Source organism: Pseudorca crassidens, chromosome 11, assembly GCF_039906515.1.
Source record: "Pseudorca crassidens isolate mPseCra1 chromosome 11, mPseCra1.hap1, whole genome shotgun sequence".
In the NCBI taxonomy this organism is placed as follows: domain Eukaryota; kingdom Metazoa; phylum Chordata; class Mammalia; order Artiodactyla; family Delphinidae; genus Pseudorca; species Pseudorca crassidens.
Genome location: NC_090306.1, coordinates 26,124,880 through 26,142,652, shown reverse-complemented (window position 1 = coordinate 26,142,652; position 17,773 = coordinate 26,124,880). Strand labels below are relative to the sequence as shown.

Genomic DNA, 17,773 nt, shown 5'->3' with positions numbered 1-17,773 from the left:
CTACTGGGCTCATCAATGAATTTGGTAAAGTTGCCGGTTTCAAAATTAATACACAGAAATCTGTTGCATTTCTATACACTAACAACACCCCATTTACCACTGCATCAAACAGAATAAAATACTGATACCTAGGAATAACCCTACCTAAGGAGACAAAAGACTTGTACTCTGAAAACTATAAGACACTGATGAAAGAAATCAAAGATGACACAGATGGAAAGATATATCATGTTGGATTGGAAGAATCAATAATGTGAAAATGACTATACTATACAAGTCAATCTACAGATTCAAGGCAATCCCTATCAAATTACCAATGGCATTTTTCACCAAACTAGAACAAAAAATCTTTTTTAAAAAATGTATTTATTAATTTAATATTAATGGCTGAGTTGGGTCTTCCTTGTTGCGCGTGGGCTTTCTCTAGTTGCGGTGAGCAGGGGCTACTCTTCTTTGCAGTGGGCGGGCTTCTCTTGTTGGGGAGTATGGGCTCTAGGCACGTGAGCTTCAGTAGTTGTGGCTCACGGGCTCTAGAGTGCAGGCTTAGTAGTTGTGGTGCATGGGCTTAGTTGCTCCACGGCATCTTCTCGGACCAAGGATCAAACCTATGTCTCCTGCATTGGCAGGCAGATTCTCAAGCACTGCACCACCAGGGAAGCCCAGAACAAAAAATCTTAAAATTTGTATGGAGACACAAAAGACCCCAAATAGGCAAAGCGATCTTGAGATAGAAAAATGGAGCTGGAGGAATCAGGTTCCCTGACTTCACGCTATACTACAAAGCTATAGTCATCAAAACAGTATGGTACTGGCACAAAAACAGAAATATAGATTAATGGGTCCATTGATAGAAAGAGATTAGAAAGTCCAGAAATAAGCCCAGGCACCTACGGTCAATCTATGACAAAGGAAGCAAGATTATGCAATGGTGGAAAGGCAGCCTCTTCAACAAATGGTGCTGGGAAAACAGGGCAACTCCATGTAAAAAAATGAAATTAGAACATTCTTTAACACGATACACAAAAATAAACTCAAAATGGATCAAAGACCTAAATGTAAGACCAGACACTATAAAACTCTTAGAGGAAAACATACGCATAACAATCTGACATAAATCACAGCAATATCTTCTTTGATCCACCTCCTAGAGTAATGAAAATAAAAATAAACAAATGGAACCTAATTAAACTTAAAAGCTTCTGCAGAGCAAAGCAAACCATAAACAGAACGAAAAGACAACCTGCAGAATGGACAAAAATATTTGCAAATGAAGTGACCAACAAGGGAATAGTCTCCAAAATTTACAAGCAGCTCATGCGGCTTAATATCATCAAAACAAACAACCCAATCAAAAAATGGGCAGAAGACCTAAATAGACATTTCTCCAAAGAAGACATACAGATGGCCAAGAGGCACATGAAAAGATGTTCAACATTGCTAATTATTAGAGAAATGCAAATCAAAACTACAATGAGACATCACCTCACACCAGTCAAAATGGCTATCATCAAAAAATCTACAAACAATAAATGCTGGAGAGGGTGTGGAGAGAAGGGAACCCTCTTGCACCATTGGTGGGAATGTGAATTGGTGAAGCCATTATGGAGAACAGTATGGAGGTTCCTTAAAAATCTAAAAATAGAGCTACCGTATGATCCTGCAGTCCCACTCCAGGGCATGTATCTGGAGAAACACATGGTCAGAATGGGTACATGCACGCCAATGTTCATTGCAGCATTGTTTACAATAGCCAAGATATGGAAGCAACCTGAATGTCCATCGACAGAGGAATGGATAAAGGAAAATGTGGTACACATATACAATGGAATATTACTCAGTAATTAAAAACAATGAAATAATGTCATTTGCAGCAACATGGATGGACCTAGAGATTGTTATGCTGAGTGAAATTAAGTCAGACTGAGTGAAGTAAGAGAAATATCGTATGTTACTGCTCATATGTGGAATTTAAAAAGAACTGATACAAATGAACTTATTTAAAAAACAGAAACAGACTAACAGACTTAGGGAATGAACTTATGGTTACCGGGGGGAAGGGATAGTTAGGGAGTTTGGGATTGGCATGTACACACTGCTATATTTAAAATGGATAACCAAACACAACATTGTAAAGCCACTATACCCCAATAAAAATATGGATAACCAAGGACCTACTGTATAGCACAGGGAACTCTGCTCAATGTTATTTAAAAACCTAAATGGGAAAAAAATTTGAAGTATACATACATGTATAACTGAATCAGTTCGTTGTACAACTGAAACTATCACAACACTGTTAATCAACTATAGTCCAATGTAAAATAAAGTTAAAAAAAAAAAAGAACACAATGACCAATATAATGACCACTAATATTCATAGCTTGGAACCATTGCATTGACTCGACCGGTGCTATGGTGCCAGTTCTACCAACCATTGCTTTTCTAACTGATCCTTCTACTGACATTGCTCAGGAAGAGCACAATGGCTTTTCCTATGGAAGCATGCTATTTAATATTTTGAGAAGCCCAGTCTTCTCAAGTCTTCAGAATGTATTTTTAAAACTTGTGATAAAATATACATAAGAGTTTACTATAGTTTTAATATGTGTGAACTATGTAGCATTAAGATTTTATGAAAACAACACATTTCTACTTCTAGTAGTCATAAAAGCCCAGAAACATCTGAAGAGTTATATTTTGCCTTCCTTGCAATTTCCTGAACCTAGTAAATTTTTGCTCTTCTAATGAATGAACCTGAAAATATTTACTTGTGACAGCTTAATTAACATTTCTCCTTTTAAGAACACCTTTCTAAAATGTGCTCTGTTGTGAGGGCAGGAAATCAAACACAAATCAAACTGTTTCGGATATACTTTTTAAAAAATAAATGTTTATTTCAAGTATGAAAAGTAATGTTTAGATGTTATCCAAAAATTATGTTCAGTTTAACAAGTATAAAACAAGACTCCGACAAAAAGTTTACAATTCAGTATAAAATACTTAAGAATATACTTTGACATTCACAGTGAGGATTTCTGAAAAATAAATTTTGCTAATAAGTTTTAGAAACAAAAATACAGTCCCAGAGGAAATAAGTCCTTAAGTAATGCACAGGTCTCCCTTAGGATGGATAGTTAGCATTTCAAAACAAGATTTGTATAATAATTCATTTTAAAATAATGGTAAACTTGGTTCAATAATGTCAGAATTCATGGTTTCCCTGACAAATACCATCTATTTCTTATGCCTGCTACCCACAGATAAGGTTCTCAAGCCAATTTAATTAAGTAACTTCAATGATATACATAACCTAAAATGGTAACCAAACTCTGAGAAATTTTATCACGGCAATCTGAGTAGTTCCAGAAAAATAATTTGAACAGAAAGTGACTGAAATTTTCTTGTGGCAATTAGAGAACCATCAGAAGAATTAAAGTCTGAAAATTATTCTAAAGGACTGCTACCAAGACTTCTGCTTCTCTTCTCCATGTACATCTTTTTGTAGGTTTGAAACATTGCTTTTGAATCTTTTACTGGGTTTTGTAGTGTCTCAAATCCATCTGCACTGAAACTTCTCTTGGAGAGTCTTGAATTAGCCAAAACATTATCATCTAAGGAAACAAAAATTTTATTTACTTTATTACTCTTAATGTTAGTGACTAGTATACAATCAATATAAATTGAGACAGAAAACATGCGTTGTTCTCTGGGATAAAAAATTAGGGAAAGAGCTAAGTGTGACAAACTATGGCTCTTTACCTACAGAATTATAAAGTAAATACACAGGACATCTTGCCTCTCCTTTGGGGGCTGTTTTCTAACATCACCCCCATCTTTACTGCCCAGGGCTATTCTGCTCTACCTGTACGCTTGCCCAATAAAAACTCATTATTTGCATACTATTATGAACGTGACTTTCTTAACAGCCATCTAAACTAGCAATATAAAAAGCACAAACGCAAGCCAGTTACAAAGAGTAAATGGAAGGTACAGCTTGCATATTCTGGCCTTGTTATGCACTAGGTGTTCTAAGAAATATCTGTATTTTTCTGTTTCTTTAGACTATTTCAGTGCTGTTATTAGCCTCACTATCCCTTTTTTTGATGGGCCCAGCCAGCTTTTCCTTTTTCTGTGTATTTCTAGATGTGCCTCTATATCTCAGAAGCTGTTCCAATTCTGAATTCCCGTACTTCACATTCCTGCTGTAGCCACTCCTTTCTGAATAAGTTTTCTTGTACCTTTTTCTGCCTGGGTGGGTCAAGCACTCTGTCCTCTTCTTTCTTTATTTTTTTTGCTAACAGAGGCCGGCTACTCTTAATTCTTTATCTGTTTCAAATTCCTCTCCGTGCACATCAGCTTTCTGTTATGAATGCTGATACCTGAGGTGCAGCTCTAAGCTGCTTTCCGCTGGATTCTGTCACCTCCTCTTCTTCTACCTCACCCTGACAGCTTCACGACTTGCTCCATCTACACTCCAACCTTTGCCACCAAATTTAGGTGTTGCTTATCTAAAGTGTGTTTTTTATAGCTCTCTGGGAGTTCCAGTTCTTCAGCCTCTTCCTCTTGGTATGTTCTGTCTTTCATGATTTCCCTGAGTCTCATAAGACTTTTTTTTTTAATTATAATTTTATTTTTATTTATTTTTGGCTGCGTTGGGTCTTTGTCTGCACGCAGGCTCTCTCCAGTTGCAGTGAGCGGGCTCTAGGCACGTGGGCTTCAGTAGTTATGGCTCACAGGCTCTAGAGTGCAGGCTCAGCAGTTGTGGCACACGGGCTTAGTTGCTCCACAGCATGTGGGGTCTTCCCGGATCGGGGCACGAACCCATGTCCCCTGCGTTGGCAGGCAGATTCTGAACCTCTGCGCTACCAGGGAAGCCCTTGTAAGACTCTTGACAGAGCTCTGGACTTGTTTCTTAGCTTTTCTCTCACCCTGCTGCATCTCTCATTGCACCTGGGCCCTGCTTTGTGTCATTTTCATAGTGATCCTGAGTACTGATGTCCCACCTTCAGTGTTTATTGCTCATCCTGTCCACAGGTTATCTTCACGTCTGTCGTTTAGCTCATGCTGCTCCCTGAGCCTCTGGTCAACCTGTGCATACATCCGTCTTCTGAGTATTTTCAGATTCAGATTCCAGTTATGCCTCCCAACTCTCTCTGAAGCAAAACTTATGGCCCTCCCTTTTTCCAAGGAACTTTCTTGCTGCAATCTCCACACCCATTTCCATCTTTCTCATATTTCACTTCCTGTGTTCCAACTTTAGGGGTGTGTTTTCTACTCTCTCACTAATTAATTTTCCCCTCTTTCCATTGTCTTCCTGTTCTAATTAAGAGTGCACATTTCTTCTTCCTTTGATTCTTTCATTCAGGTTTCTTTTTCCCTTTATGTATCTTCAATGTATAAGCCTCCATTTCTACATGCCTGCTTACATATATTCTTTATAAGCTCTTCTCAACCTTTGTCACACTTTTTCTCTTGCTTCTCTTTATTGCTGCTCATGGCAAAATTCTGCTTCTCCCAATTTTCAAAAGACTCTTCATATTTAATTAACCCAAACTAAATTTCCTGAACCCTAGGTTCCAGTTCTCAATGCAAAACCCTAAAACACAAAATACATTCATTCCACTAATTAAAAATCAGATACTAAAAACTCTGGTTTTCTTGTTGGCCCTCAGCCCAAAACCCTTCCCAGTAAACAAACAAAACCCCAAAAAACCCAAAACCAAACCGAAACAAAAAACTATGAGCATCTGTCTTTCGTCATCAAAATAACTCAAATTCCACACTTAATAAACTTTGAAGACAGGGATGTGGTTCAAGTCCCTGTTGAGTTACTGGCTATGTAACTTTAGCCAAATGATCTAACCTCTCATTGATAAATGGGAACATCTTTGTCTCCCTGGTTTTGAGAATTTAATTAACTAACTTGCAAATAATCTAATCTAGGGGTTGGCTAACAGGGTATGCCTGTGGGCCAAGCCCGGCCTCTAGCAAGTTTTGGTAAAGTTTAATTGGAACATAGCCCATGCTCATTCATTATCCTACAGCCATTTCTCACTGCAATGTTAGAGTATTTAGGAGAGACATTATGATTTGCAAAACCTATCTACACAGAAGAAGCATGCCAACCCCTTGTCTTAAGTCACTGTGATGAGAATTCTCTTGTTAAAAGGAAATAGATCACTACTTCTCTGTCCACAGCATGACAGAAAAAATAGGAGAATGTCTTCCTACCACTCATACAGACACTGAACTATCTTCTAAAAGAATATGGATAAAAACCAAACTTCACAATAGTTTCCATAACTGTAATCCAGCTTATATATGATAGAGTGCCAGGTAAGTAAAATAAAAACTTAGACAGTTTTACCTATTTCTTGGTTGGCTTCCGGCATCCTTTTCTCCTCAGTCAAACATTTTAACCAGTCTTCTTTTGTACTTTTTATTCCTGAAACTATTTAAATATTCATTTTCAGATCTCTAGATATTGCTATTCATCTCTTTTAGTACTATAATGAAGGAAAACCATGTAAGCCTAAATTAGATTTTAGAAGGCATCAGATATATTCACACATAACTAAAAAGGGCATGGAAAAATGCTTTCTCCCCTATGACGTGCCTGAATCTCACAATTTAAAAGTTTACCTTCATTATGTAATTATGTTTCTCCCACTTGGGCTGAACACCAACACATCTCAAGATACTTAAGGGCACATGAGACAGAATGTACCTCACACTGCTGCTGCACCCACTTCCAACCAGGCCCTCAGATTCTAAGGATCTAGTTTGAAGAACCAAGTGTAATCACCAGTACTTTACAAAATGAATTTTATACTCTATATACTCATATATCCCTACCAACTTCCAAGAAAAAGTACCTTGTTTACATTGTAATTTTATGCACCCAAACAGATACTGTCTGAACACAGTACAGGAAAAACTACGATTTCCATTCAAATCCTTTAGTTTTCCAATCTGGGTTTCTCAACACACCATTTTACATATACTATCCACAACCCATAAATGTTTCCTTCTACCAGAAATAATGAGTCCTCTATTTTCTCCTTCCATCTTGCACTACATTGAGAATTCTATCCTTCGGCTAACCAACAGTCATGATTTCCATTCGGGTTTGGTAACTCAACAATGGACAACACTGCTTCCAAGATCCTCCCATTGCATACTTCATGAGTAGACTAGAAGGTACCACTTCAGTGATAACACAATCACCAACTGCTTCAAAGATGACTATAAGGCAAACCACTTCCGTGTGTACAAAAAGATTTCATTAACATTACATATCTCCTAACACTTAGACCAAAATTTCAAATTCACAGGGCTTTGAAACTGCAAGTCCCAAAAGAGAATGAACAAAGGCAAGACCTGAAATAATGTACACTTGATGCTTTTCTGACTTAGCACAAAGAGTGCTAAGTCACTTCTTGGCACAAAAGGAAATCTTTGTATTTGGCAAACCTTACAATTTTATATACCTCTTACCTTTAATGTGAATGTAATATAATTTAAAATAAGTGGGACACAAACTTAAAACAAATATTGCCCAATGAACCATCAACTTACTGAGAAAACTAAATACTAAGTAAAGGCAAAATGCATTTAAGTCTCTCCTAGCTACAGGGAAGTCAGGAGAGATGCTCTGTCACTTGCTGAACTACAGTATTACAATGTTGCAGACACCATCAAAAAAAATCATACTGGACCTTGCACAGGAGCTTGCTCCTTCCTAGGAGTAGATGGCAGATCATTCTGGTCTTTAACAGGGTTTGTATTCTTAAATAGTCCATCTGGACATAATTTAAACTCCAGCATGCTTAGTTTCTCTGTGGCATCTTTCACAGGTAAAAGGGTCTTAGGTTTATTTTCTGGTCTCTTTTCTTTATTAAGCTTCCTGGGTGAACTGTCTAATTTCGTGAGACAAATGCGCTCACGTTCAGTGCATTTAAATGCAACTCTATTCAGATACAGTTTCCTTTGATCCTTTGCTTGGGAAGCCATTTGGCAGAATTCAACGTCATTATTTACATTACTTAAATTTTTGTCTAATTTGGTTTTATCAATCCACATTTTATCAGGTTGCTTTCCACCAACTGTTCCTTTAATATTCCTTGAAATGTATGTTTTAGACTCCTTGGAATGATGGGCTTTGAGGTTTTTACCATGGCTTGTACCAGTATTTAATGATTCCTTAGAGGTCTGTACACTGCCATTGTGTCTCTCATTCGATCTCCCACAACTTCCCACTCGCGTAGAAAGTTTATTTGATCTCATATACTGAGAATCACATGGTACATTTTTCAGGTAGTTTTTCTTTAATGTTTCTTTATGCTTCTGCCTTGATAAATACTCCTTTGGTGACAGAACTCTATTAATTTTAGAGGAGCTATCCATAGAGCCTGAGGACTTAACATTTGACACTGTCTTTTCTTTAATCCTGGCTCTTTCACCTGTGGTTGAGAAAAGGTTACAGAATTTAAATGCACCACCTCCCACATTCTTATTCTGCTCTTGTTTATCATATTTCTTCTTCTTTATCTCTGAATCAAGTATGCTCCCTTCATCTAACTTCTTTTCCAAAACTTTTTGTTTAGAGCCACCTGCTTTCAATTTTCTCTTTTCCGGTGATACTGACTGTACCAAAGAACTATTCTTCACATGCAAATCTTTATTTTTACTTGTCAAAAAACCCATCTTTGGTTTTAGTGGTCGTAAGTTTTGTGCCATGAGCTTCCTCTGCAGGCTCTCTTGAGAAAATTTTGCAGTTTTGTTAGTGGAGTGAAAAGTTACCTCATGAAATTGCAGTTTTCTTTTTCTTTTGTGACTCTGCAAAGAATCTGGCTTTTTATCACCTTTAGATAAAAAGTGACCAGATAATTCTTGTTCTGTCCTTAATGAGCTGTTATGTTCTGATTTGGATTTATCTTTTATATTCCTGTCTTGCTCTGTTTCAGGAAAATATTTTTTCTCAATTGGACAAGTCAGAGGAATCTTCAGCTGATTATTTGGAGGACTGTTAAATGCAATAGGAACATCTCTGTCAGAGGTTCTCTCTTCTTGTTTATAACCGTTAGTCTCCAAAGGAGAACGTGGATCTTTCCCTTTTTCTTCCTTTGAAGTTGAGTTCTTAGTGGAATTACACTGGCATTGAGGTACTCCTTCATAAACCATAGAGAGCCACCCCAATGCACAGCAACGGACATCATCTTTTTCTGAATCCAGTATTACAGAATCACAGGTTTCTTCAACTGCATGTGCTTGTGGGTCACACTGGTTCCCTTCTTTTGTGACAGGCTTTTCTTTCTGAGGCTCTGTCAGTTTGTCTACCTCGTTGGGTTGATCATCCTGTTCAGGAAATAATTCTTTCATTTGCTCTGAATTTAATATTGTAATTTGTATCTGGTCTGTTGAGTCTTTGCAGTCACAACCAGTTTTATTACAAGTTTGAGCTTTTGAGATTTGGTGTGCCATTTGTTGGACCACAAAACCTTCATGCACGTTCACAGGTTCAATACCATAGGGAAACTCTTTTAAAAGTTCTGACAGCTGATCATGTAGGTATAAGATCGATGTCTTATCTTCGAGATTCTCATTTGTTGTAGGATCCTGGGCTGCTTCCTGAGGGTAACTATCCCGCTGAATAGCAGCTGGTGAACACATATCATTAGCCATGCTTTCATTTTTAGTGATATGCTCCAAACTGCTTTCCTCTGGAATTCCACTCTTTGCTCCAATGTACTTCAAAGTCGATGGTTCTGGGGGTTGCAGTGACTCTGACTGATCAGTTATTTTATGTGAAACATCTGTGCACTGTACAAAATTATCTTTTTGAAAGTCAACGTCTTTATTCCTAGTGATATTGTCAAATTGTTCATTTTGTCTACTATTCATTACTTGGTGATTGGGTAGAGCTTTCTGTGGCTCAACCTTTTGCAAAGAGGGCAAGCTGAATATCTCTGCTATTTGGGAATTATAAGAGGTATCACCTTCAACAAGAGAACAAATACTGCCAATCTGTAATACATCTCTGCCCACAATATCACTGTCCTTTGATAGATATGAGGTTTGCTGATCACTCACAGGATACTGGATATCTGGTTCTAATTTGTTATGCTTTCCTTGATTGGTATTAGGGGTGACTTCTGAATTAGTATTAGTTGACTCACTTTGCTTATCCTTCTGAATTAGTGGGAAAATCTTGGTGCTTGTGGTACTTGTCACTGGTTCATTAACGTTCAAAGCAGCAGTATTTTCTGAGGATTTGTTTTGTAAGCTACAAACACTGCCTTCTTTAATAACTGGATACATTGTTTCAGGTAAAGCTTCAGGTGTTATACCTTTGACAGACAATGTTTTGACATCTGAAAGAATTAAGGGTGATACTACAGCAATCCCCTTTGTAGCAGTTGCTCCTGAAGACTCATAATTCTGTGCTACCGTTGATAAAACTGTGTCTTGTGAGCTGTTTACAATTTTATTCTGAGAATTTACCACAGCTGAAAATGGACTCTTCTCACAGATGTCCGCAGGCTTTGAAATTCCAACTGCTGCTGTGGGTTTTTTTGACTCATTACACTGTTTTTCTTCCGTAGGTTCTGAAGGTTGCTTTTTCCACAAAGACAGACATGTTGCTAGCAAGTCCATGGAAAAGTGAGAGTCACTTTTAGAAGACATTCCATTGAAGGATTTATGCTCAAAGCAAGAAGAGTTGTTTGATATCTTGGCATTTATATTACAAGTAGTTGGAGTACCTGGAGTTTCCATGGTTTTCAAATTCACTTGGTTACCAGTGTTCTGGATATTTGGATTCATTTCAAAACTATGCAGTTTAGAATCATGAATACGTTCATTAGTATCTTTTAATAATTTCTTCTGAGTTTTATTTCCAGATGCAAGTAAACTGAGAATCAGCCTATTTTTATTTGGATACTTTGAAACATATTCCTCAAAGGATGTAGACTGAGGAAGAGAAGTTGCTTCAGAATTTGTTGGCACATTTTGTGCAACGTTGACTAAATTTCCTGATGAAAACTGGGTGTTATTTAATATTGCCTGGGTAATCTCAACAGTTGACGTCTTTAAAGAACTCACAACTTGCGAACAGCCAGAACTTAGTAAAACAGAACTGACTTGGTTAAAATTTCTGTCCTGAAGGTTGGAATTCAATGTATTGTGTGTTCTATTTGTTTCTTCTGCAGATTCCATTACTGTTGGTGGTTTATCCTCCACAGTATCTGGAGGGCCTAGGGTTACCTGTGGTCCAGACTGGATTTTGGCAGTTTGTTTCAGAGACAACCCACAATTTTGAGCTGATTCACTGTAAGAGGTATTAGTTGTTTTAATACAACCTGCTGCCATCAAAAGATTTTTATTAATTTTAATTTTCCTTGCAAGGTCCGAAAACTTCTTTTTTATTTCTACTAATGTTTTAATATCCCTCACTAACTTTTCTTTTGTGGCACTTGTGTCCAGTACTTGATTTGAAGTTAGATTTTGAGAATCCACTCTTTTCTCTTGATTATTTTGAGTAAGAGCCTGAACACCATCCACGTAAGATCTAACAGGTTCATTAAAAGGCTGATTGATATTTACTCTCAAGTTACAGGAATTTCCCATTGTGCTGAAATTTTCATTAAGGTTTTGCCACTGCTGCTGAAAGCCTCTACAAAAGTCTTTCCTCATTTCAGGTAAGTGCATTTCTTGACTCTGAGGAACTTCCATAGAAGTGTGTTTAACAACATGCTGAGTACTTTGCAGAGGCTGGCTTGCATACCTACAGTCATAAGGAGGAGGAGGTCTTCTGTCAGTTTGAGTAACCGCATATTGATATGACGGTACAGTTGCAATCTGCTTTGACTGTAAAGTCAGGGCAGGATTTGGAGATTGACTATTTTTAACTTGTGATGATACAGATGACATAGGGGTTTGTTTCTGAAGAGTAGGCTCCGGCAAAAAGCTTCGTGATGAGTAACTATATTGCTTTGGAAGGGGCCTGTAATCTGGGTAAGTCAATCCACTGGATGCACACTGCTGTGCCCAATCAACCTGTTGCTCTGATACAGGTAGGTTAAGTCTCGGGTTTCCTTGGTAAGTTATAGGAACTCTTCCGGAATTAGAAGGGATCATTTGTAGTTGCATGGAATAGGTATCTGATGTTAGAAATTGATTCTGTAGTGCACGTACATTGGGCGTATTCGTTCCTAAACCAGTCTGATGAGATATAGTTGCCCCTGTATGAGAAAGCATAGAATTCCTCATTGGTGAGTTCAACCATACATCCTGTGTAACTCCTGAAGACATTTGCAAATCGTGATTTGGTTGTTTGGGTCCTTTAACATTTGCATATGTTATTCTTTCTACTGAAGTTTGTGAGGTCACAATGGTCCCACTATGCATATCAGAAATAGGGATTTGTTGAGGAGTTTTATAATTTCTGATGTTGAGCAGCGGCTGTGAAACTGGATTTAAATTACTGAGAAATAGGCACGGTTCTTGGTTACTTCCAGGATGGTTTAAAGAACTTTGAGATGCTGTGGTAAGTGTGTTTACTAAAGTTTGCTCCAAAAAAGATGCCTGTTTTTTAGGATACTGTGGTGGTAAGGTGACACTCTCTGATTTTGCATTCCAGTTCATTGTTGATTTGATGCAGTAGCAGTGTATTAAAAGCCAGCTGTTTTGAATGTCAGGAATCTGTAGGAAATAAAGATCTTTTATTAAAAATCTGTTTTGCCAGGTCAGAATTTCTAAGATAATTTTCTTAGTTTACCTTATCACCAATGCTGACTATGTCTAGCAAAATTCCTGAAACCTCAGACTAGAGAAAGCTTCATCTTTGATTTGGATAAGAGGAACAGCAGAGGAAGATGTAATAATAAATATGGCAAATGTCAATAAAATTTTCTGGTGTGTTCAACAGAAATTCATTCCACCCAATATAGTTAGTATTTTGTTTGTTACACTTAAGAGACAATTACTTTCTGCATTTACTTATTTTAACTAGCTCTTTATTCTAAGTAACCCATGATCACTGTAAAAAATAAAATTAAAAAAAAATCAAGCATATACTAAGAAGCCCTTACTACTGTCCATCTCCAATATCTAACTCCCTAGGGATACCTACTGTTACCTTTCTTTCAGAAAATTTCTATATATAAAAAAACACCAATACGTAGATAAAACCTCATCTTTTAAGACAAATGGAGTCATACCAAACATGCTGTCTACACAGCCTCATTTTCATTACTATACCTAGGATATCTTATCATTTCAACTACACATAATCTATCTCACTGTCTGCATAACATTCCACTTTCTGTGTATATCACCATTTAACCATTTCTCTATTGATGGACATTTGGTTTTCTTAAGTTTTTGCACTTATAAACTATCCTATACTAAGAATTCTTGTATTTATGCTTTTATATTTGTGCTGTTTCTGGAAATTCCTACAAGTGAAATCAATATGTCAAAAGACACTAGAATTATTTTCATAAGCAGTGACAAACTGCCTTCCAAAAAGACTGAAATAATTTATACTCTCACCAACAGTACAGGGACATATCTAAAAACGGACAAATCTGTAACAATAAATGATAGGGCAAACAAACTTGACTTAAACGTATTAATAGTATACCAAACAACTGCAGAATACACATTCTTTCCAATGCACATGGAATTTTTACCGGTACTGACCATATGGCTAGGCCATAAGCAAATCTCATTTTTGAAGGATTACAATAATTCAGATTAATTCACAGTGGAATTAATCTAGAAATTGTAGAAAAAGGACCTAGGAAACTGCCAAATAATTAAGAAATAAAGAATGCAGTGAGCTCTGGTGTCTTTTCCTCTAATTATCCAATAGGATACCAGACCTATTGAATCAGACCCCACCCTTATGACCTCATTTACCTTAATCACCTCTCTAAAGGCCCCATCTCTAAAAATAGTCACACACTGGAGGTCAGAGCTTCAACATATGCATTTGGTGGGGGGGCGGGGGATGACAAGACACACAGTTCATTCAGTCCATAATGGGCTCCCAACCCCATGTTAACATATGACTTGAGGATAATTTATAACATTAAATAGACTTATTTAAAAGAAGACTGGGAAACAATCTCTGTATTTATCATACAAAGTTAAAAATAAGTTAATCCAAGGAAAAGACAGAGTGAAATAAAATGAGAACAGAGATTCAGTAAGTCACAAGTTGGTAACAAATAAAAATCAATAAGCCTCTGACAGCACTGATCATCATAAAAAAAAAACCCACTGTATTGGGAAAAGAGGCTATCACTGATCTTACAGACATTAAAACGGTAATGTATATATCTTGAGCATTTCCAAACATTTAAAATTTAGGGGGAATGGAGAAATTCCTTGAAAAAACATACCCTAACATCTATAATTAAATATCTTCACAAAGAAAACAGCAGGGCCGTGTGGCTGTACTGGAGTGTTCTACCATTTATGGAAGAGATAATCTAATATAACCTCTTTAAAAGGATAAAAGAGGGAACACTTCATAGCTTATTTACTGAGCCTATCATACCAAAGCTGAAAAGAAAGACAATTAAGAAGCCAATCTCACAGAAACAAACACAAAAGTCCTGAACAAAATGTTAGCAAACCAAATGGGGTGATACATGAAAAGGATAACATCATGATCAAACTGAGTTTATTTCAGGAATACAAGTTTGTCATTGAAAATTAATCAAAGTAATTACATTATAATTATTTTAAAAATCATATGATCATTTCAACAGATCCAAGAACTTTTGATAAAATTCAATTAAAATTCATTAAAAGAACAATTGTATAAAACCAAGAATAGAAAGAAGTTTCCTTAATTTTGATAAATGGTAATTTCAAAAATTCAGACCAACAACAGTAATATTATTAATAATAATAGATAACTTAAATAAAGATGCCACTATCACCCACTTCTATTCATTGTTTTACTGGAGATCCTAGAAAGTATAAGAATTGTGAAGGACAATATAAAGCTGGCTATTAAAAGACGTTATGTAGAAAATCCAAAACAATCTGTAGATCTTTTAGATCTATTACATGATGGATCATAGTGTACTCAAACTAGATTGAAGAAGGCACATGTTACCATGTGTTTGATTTGTTGATGTGACTCTTGTGAATTATATATATATGTTTATTTATGTATTTGCTCATAAATACAGTAGAAGCGAGCCTTTTGAGGCCTGGTGTCAAGCATGAAATAAAGCCGTGACTAGAAACTGACTCCATGACTTCAGAGGTTTCATTTTTTGTCATTGCTGTACCTGAGCCAAGACTGATCTGTGCATGCTGGTAGGAAGAGGCAGAAATTTGGGGGATCTCCTGCCAAGGTGACACAGGTGGCATTAGAAACCTCCCCCTCCCAAACTGAACATCTGATCTTGGAGATAATGTGCTCCTGGGACTATAAAATTAGGTGAGCTGGGACTGTTTGCATTTGAGACAAGTGTTGCTGTATCCTCATCTCTTGTCGAGGATCCATTCACCAAGGCATTGGCCACCAGAGGCTTTGCCTGAATGGACGGTCTTCACCTCATCACTTGTGACCCAGCAGTAATCCAGACCTGCTTGAGTGCCTTGCTGAGGAGACTAGTGTCTTGGACCAACTGGACTTTTCTATTATGGATGCATGCATGGACTTGGTTCGTTACAAGCACTTCGTGCTCAAAGTGGTTTTAACTTTCATTCTGCATTTTTAGATACGTTTTTGCTTTCTATTTCTCTGCTTGCTTCTTCTCACTTATGTGAAAGTCAAAGTCATTGGTGAACTCTACGTTTGTCCTGACCTGTCATTTGATTAAGGTAGTAAAGAAACCGCCCTCTCTTTGAGAGTTTAATTTGTCGGGGAGCCAGATCACCCTTGTCCAGCATGACAGCATGCACATTTTGGTTTAAAAACAGGTCCCAAGGAGAAAGATCTGTATATTCCTCACATGCTTTCTCCCAGGAAAGCTCCTTAATAAGACAACTGATCAGGGTGAAGTATAATACAAAGTAAAAAGCAGTACTACCAAGTAGCAGTATTACAAAAGAGTTAATGATAAATTCCCAATAATTTGCCCTATTTCTTATGTGAGCTTGGGGGTGGGAGGCTGCTACAGACTGAATTCTGTTCCCTCAAAATTTATATGTTTAAGTCCAGTTCACTATATTTGGAGATAGGACCTTGAGTGAGGCAATTAAGGTTAAATGAGGTCATAAGGGTGGGGCCGTAATCCAACAGGATTAGTGTCCTTATAAGAGAGACAACCAGGTGTATACACACACAGGAAAGACCATCTGAGGAGACACAGAGAAGGTAGCTGTGTGCAAGCCAATGAGAGAGACCTCAGGAGAAACCAAACACATTGATCTCAGACTTCCAGACTCTAGACCTGCAGAAATTTATTGTTTAAGCCACCCAAGCTGTGGTTATTTTGTTAGGGCAGCCCTGCAGACTAACACAGAGATTATGGGTAGGAAGAGAAATAATTACAAATAATTACAAATAATTTGGGGTTGTTGGGTTTTTACCCCCCCTCTCTCCTTTGCTGGCATAGAAAAAAACTGAATCCTGGAAAACCAACCTTGAACTACCTAAATTAAAAGGAGAGAATTAAGGGATCTCCGTGGCAGTCCAGTAGTTAAGATCCCACACTTCCACTGCAGGGGGCGCTGGTTTCATCTCTGGTCGGGGAACTAAGATCCCACATGCCACTTGCTGCAGCCAAAAAAAACCCAGAACAAAACAGAAAAGACCTTTTTCCTGACTGCAGCCTCTACTTTTAGATACAATGTATTCTTAGACCTTCTGAAGATATATTTTAATGGAGATAACCAGAGACAGGATTTCCATGGTCTATCATTTAATTTTTTCTTGGAAAAATTAACTCTTTTGCCCCCAAATTTGCACCCTGCCCTCTTATCTCCCCTCACCTGTGACAGCCATGGCATTTACCTAACAAATTCCAGCTACGGCTGAACTTAAGAACCTCTCTGCACAGGAGTAGCCAAAGTTTTTGGGGAAAAAACACACAAGCCAACAAAATGAGTTTACACATTGCACATATCCACAGTGCATGACAATTCTACTTCATTTTGTTGAAATTTTATTTATATTGAAGTAATTTAATTTTTCCATTCTTCTCCCCTCCCACCACCCCAACCCATACACATGCTCCCCCTACTCAGGCTGCTTATATTTCAGAGGGAAAAAAATTGCACTACCTATCATCCTCCCGTCACCAAATCTATAAGACAGAGCCTTGTAAATGAAGTCTGTATTTATAGTATCAAATCTCTACATTTAAAATCCTGCTCCCAGGAATCCCCTGGTGGTCCAGTGGTTAGGACTAAGTGCTTTGACTGCTATGGGTCTGGGTTCGATGCCTGGTCAGGGAACTAAGATTCTGCAAGCCGCGCAGCACAGTCAAAAAACAAAAAAGAGAGAGAGAGAGAGAGAGAGAGAATCCTACTCCCTTTCCCTGTATTCCCAGTATCAACCTGTCTCTAACTGGATTAAGTCAGTTACACATACACAGGCACACACACACATGCACATACGCCAGGATTACTGGTACTCAAAAAACACAACAAATAACCTCACTGGGCCCTACATTATTCAGCTCTCTACTCCCCCCCCCCCCCACACCAGTGACAGTCTTTTAACTTGGTTAAAAATCACAAATATAACAAATCAGATGTTAAATGCTTAAGACCTTTAAAGGTAAAAACAAATATGATTTTT

The 17,773-nt window shown here is 37.5% G+C and overlaps 1 protein-coding gene across 5 annotated transcripts in view; it reads right to left on the bottom strand.

Moving 5' to 3' along the window:
- Positions 1–2,870: 2,870 nt before the first annotated feature.
- RESF1 (retroelement silencing factor 1) overlaps positions 2,871–17,773 on the bottom strand; it is a 39,628-nt gene continuing 24,725 nt past the window's right edge. For 3 of the 5 annotated variants that reach the window (XM_067696097.1, XM_067696099.1, XM_067696098.1), the window contains 3 exons: positions 7,719–12,702; positions 6,368–6,451; positions 2,871–3,611 (listed from right to left, as the gene is read on the bottom strand). In XM_067696097.1, the coding sequence (XP_067552198.1) occupies positions 3,445–3,611; positions 6,368–6,451; positions 7,719–12,702 (5,235 nt within the window). In that variant the 3' untranslated portion in view covers positions 2,871–3,444. Of the gene's footprint in view, positions 3,612–6,367; positions 6,507–7,718; positions 12,703–17,773 lie in introns of all 5 variants that reach the window. The other 2 variants (XR_010932312.1, XM_067696100.1) reach the window with 2 other exon arrangements.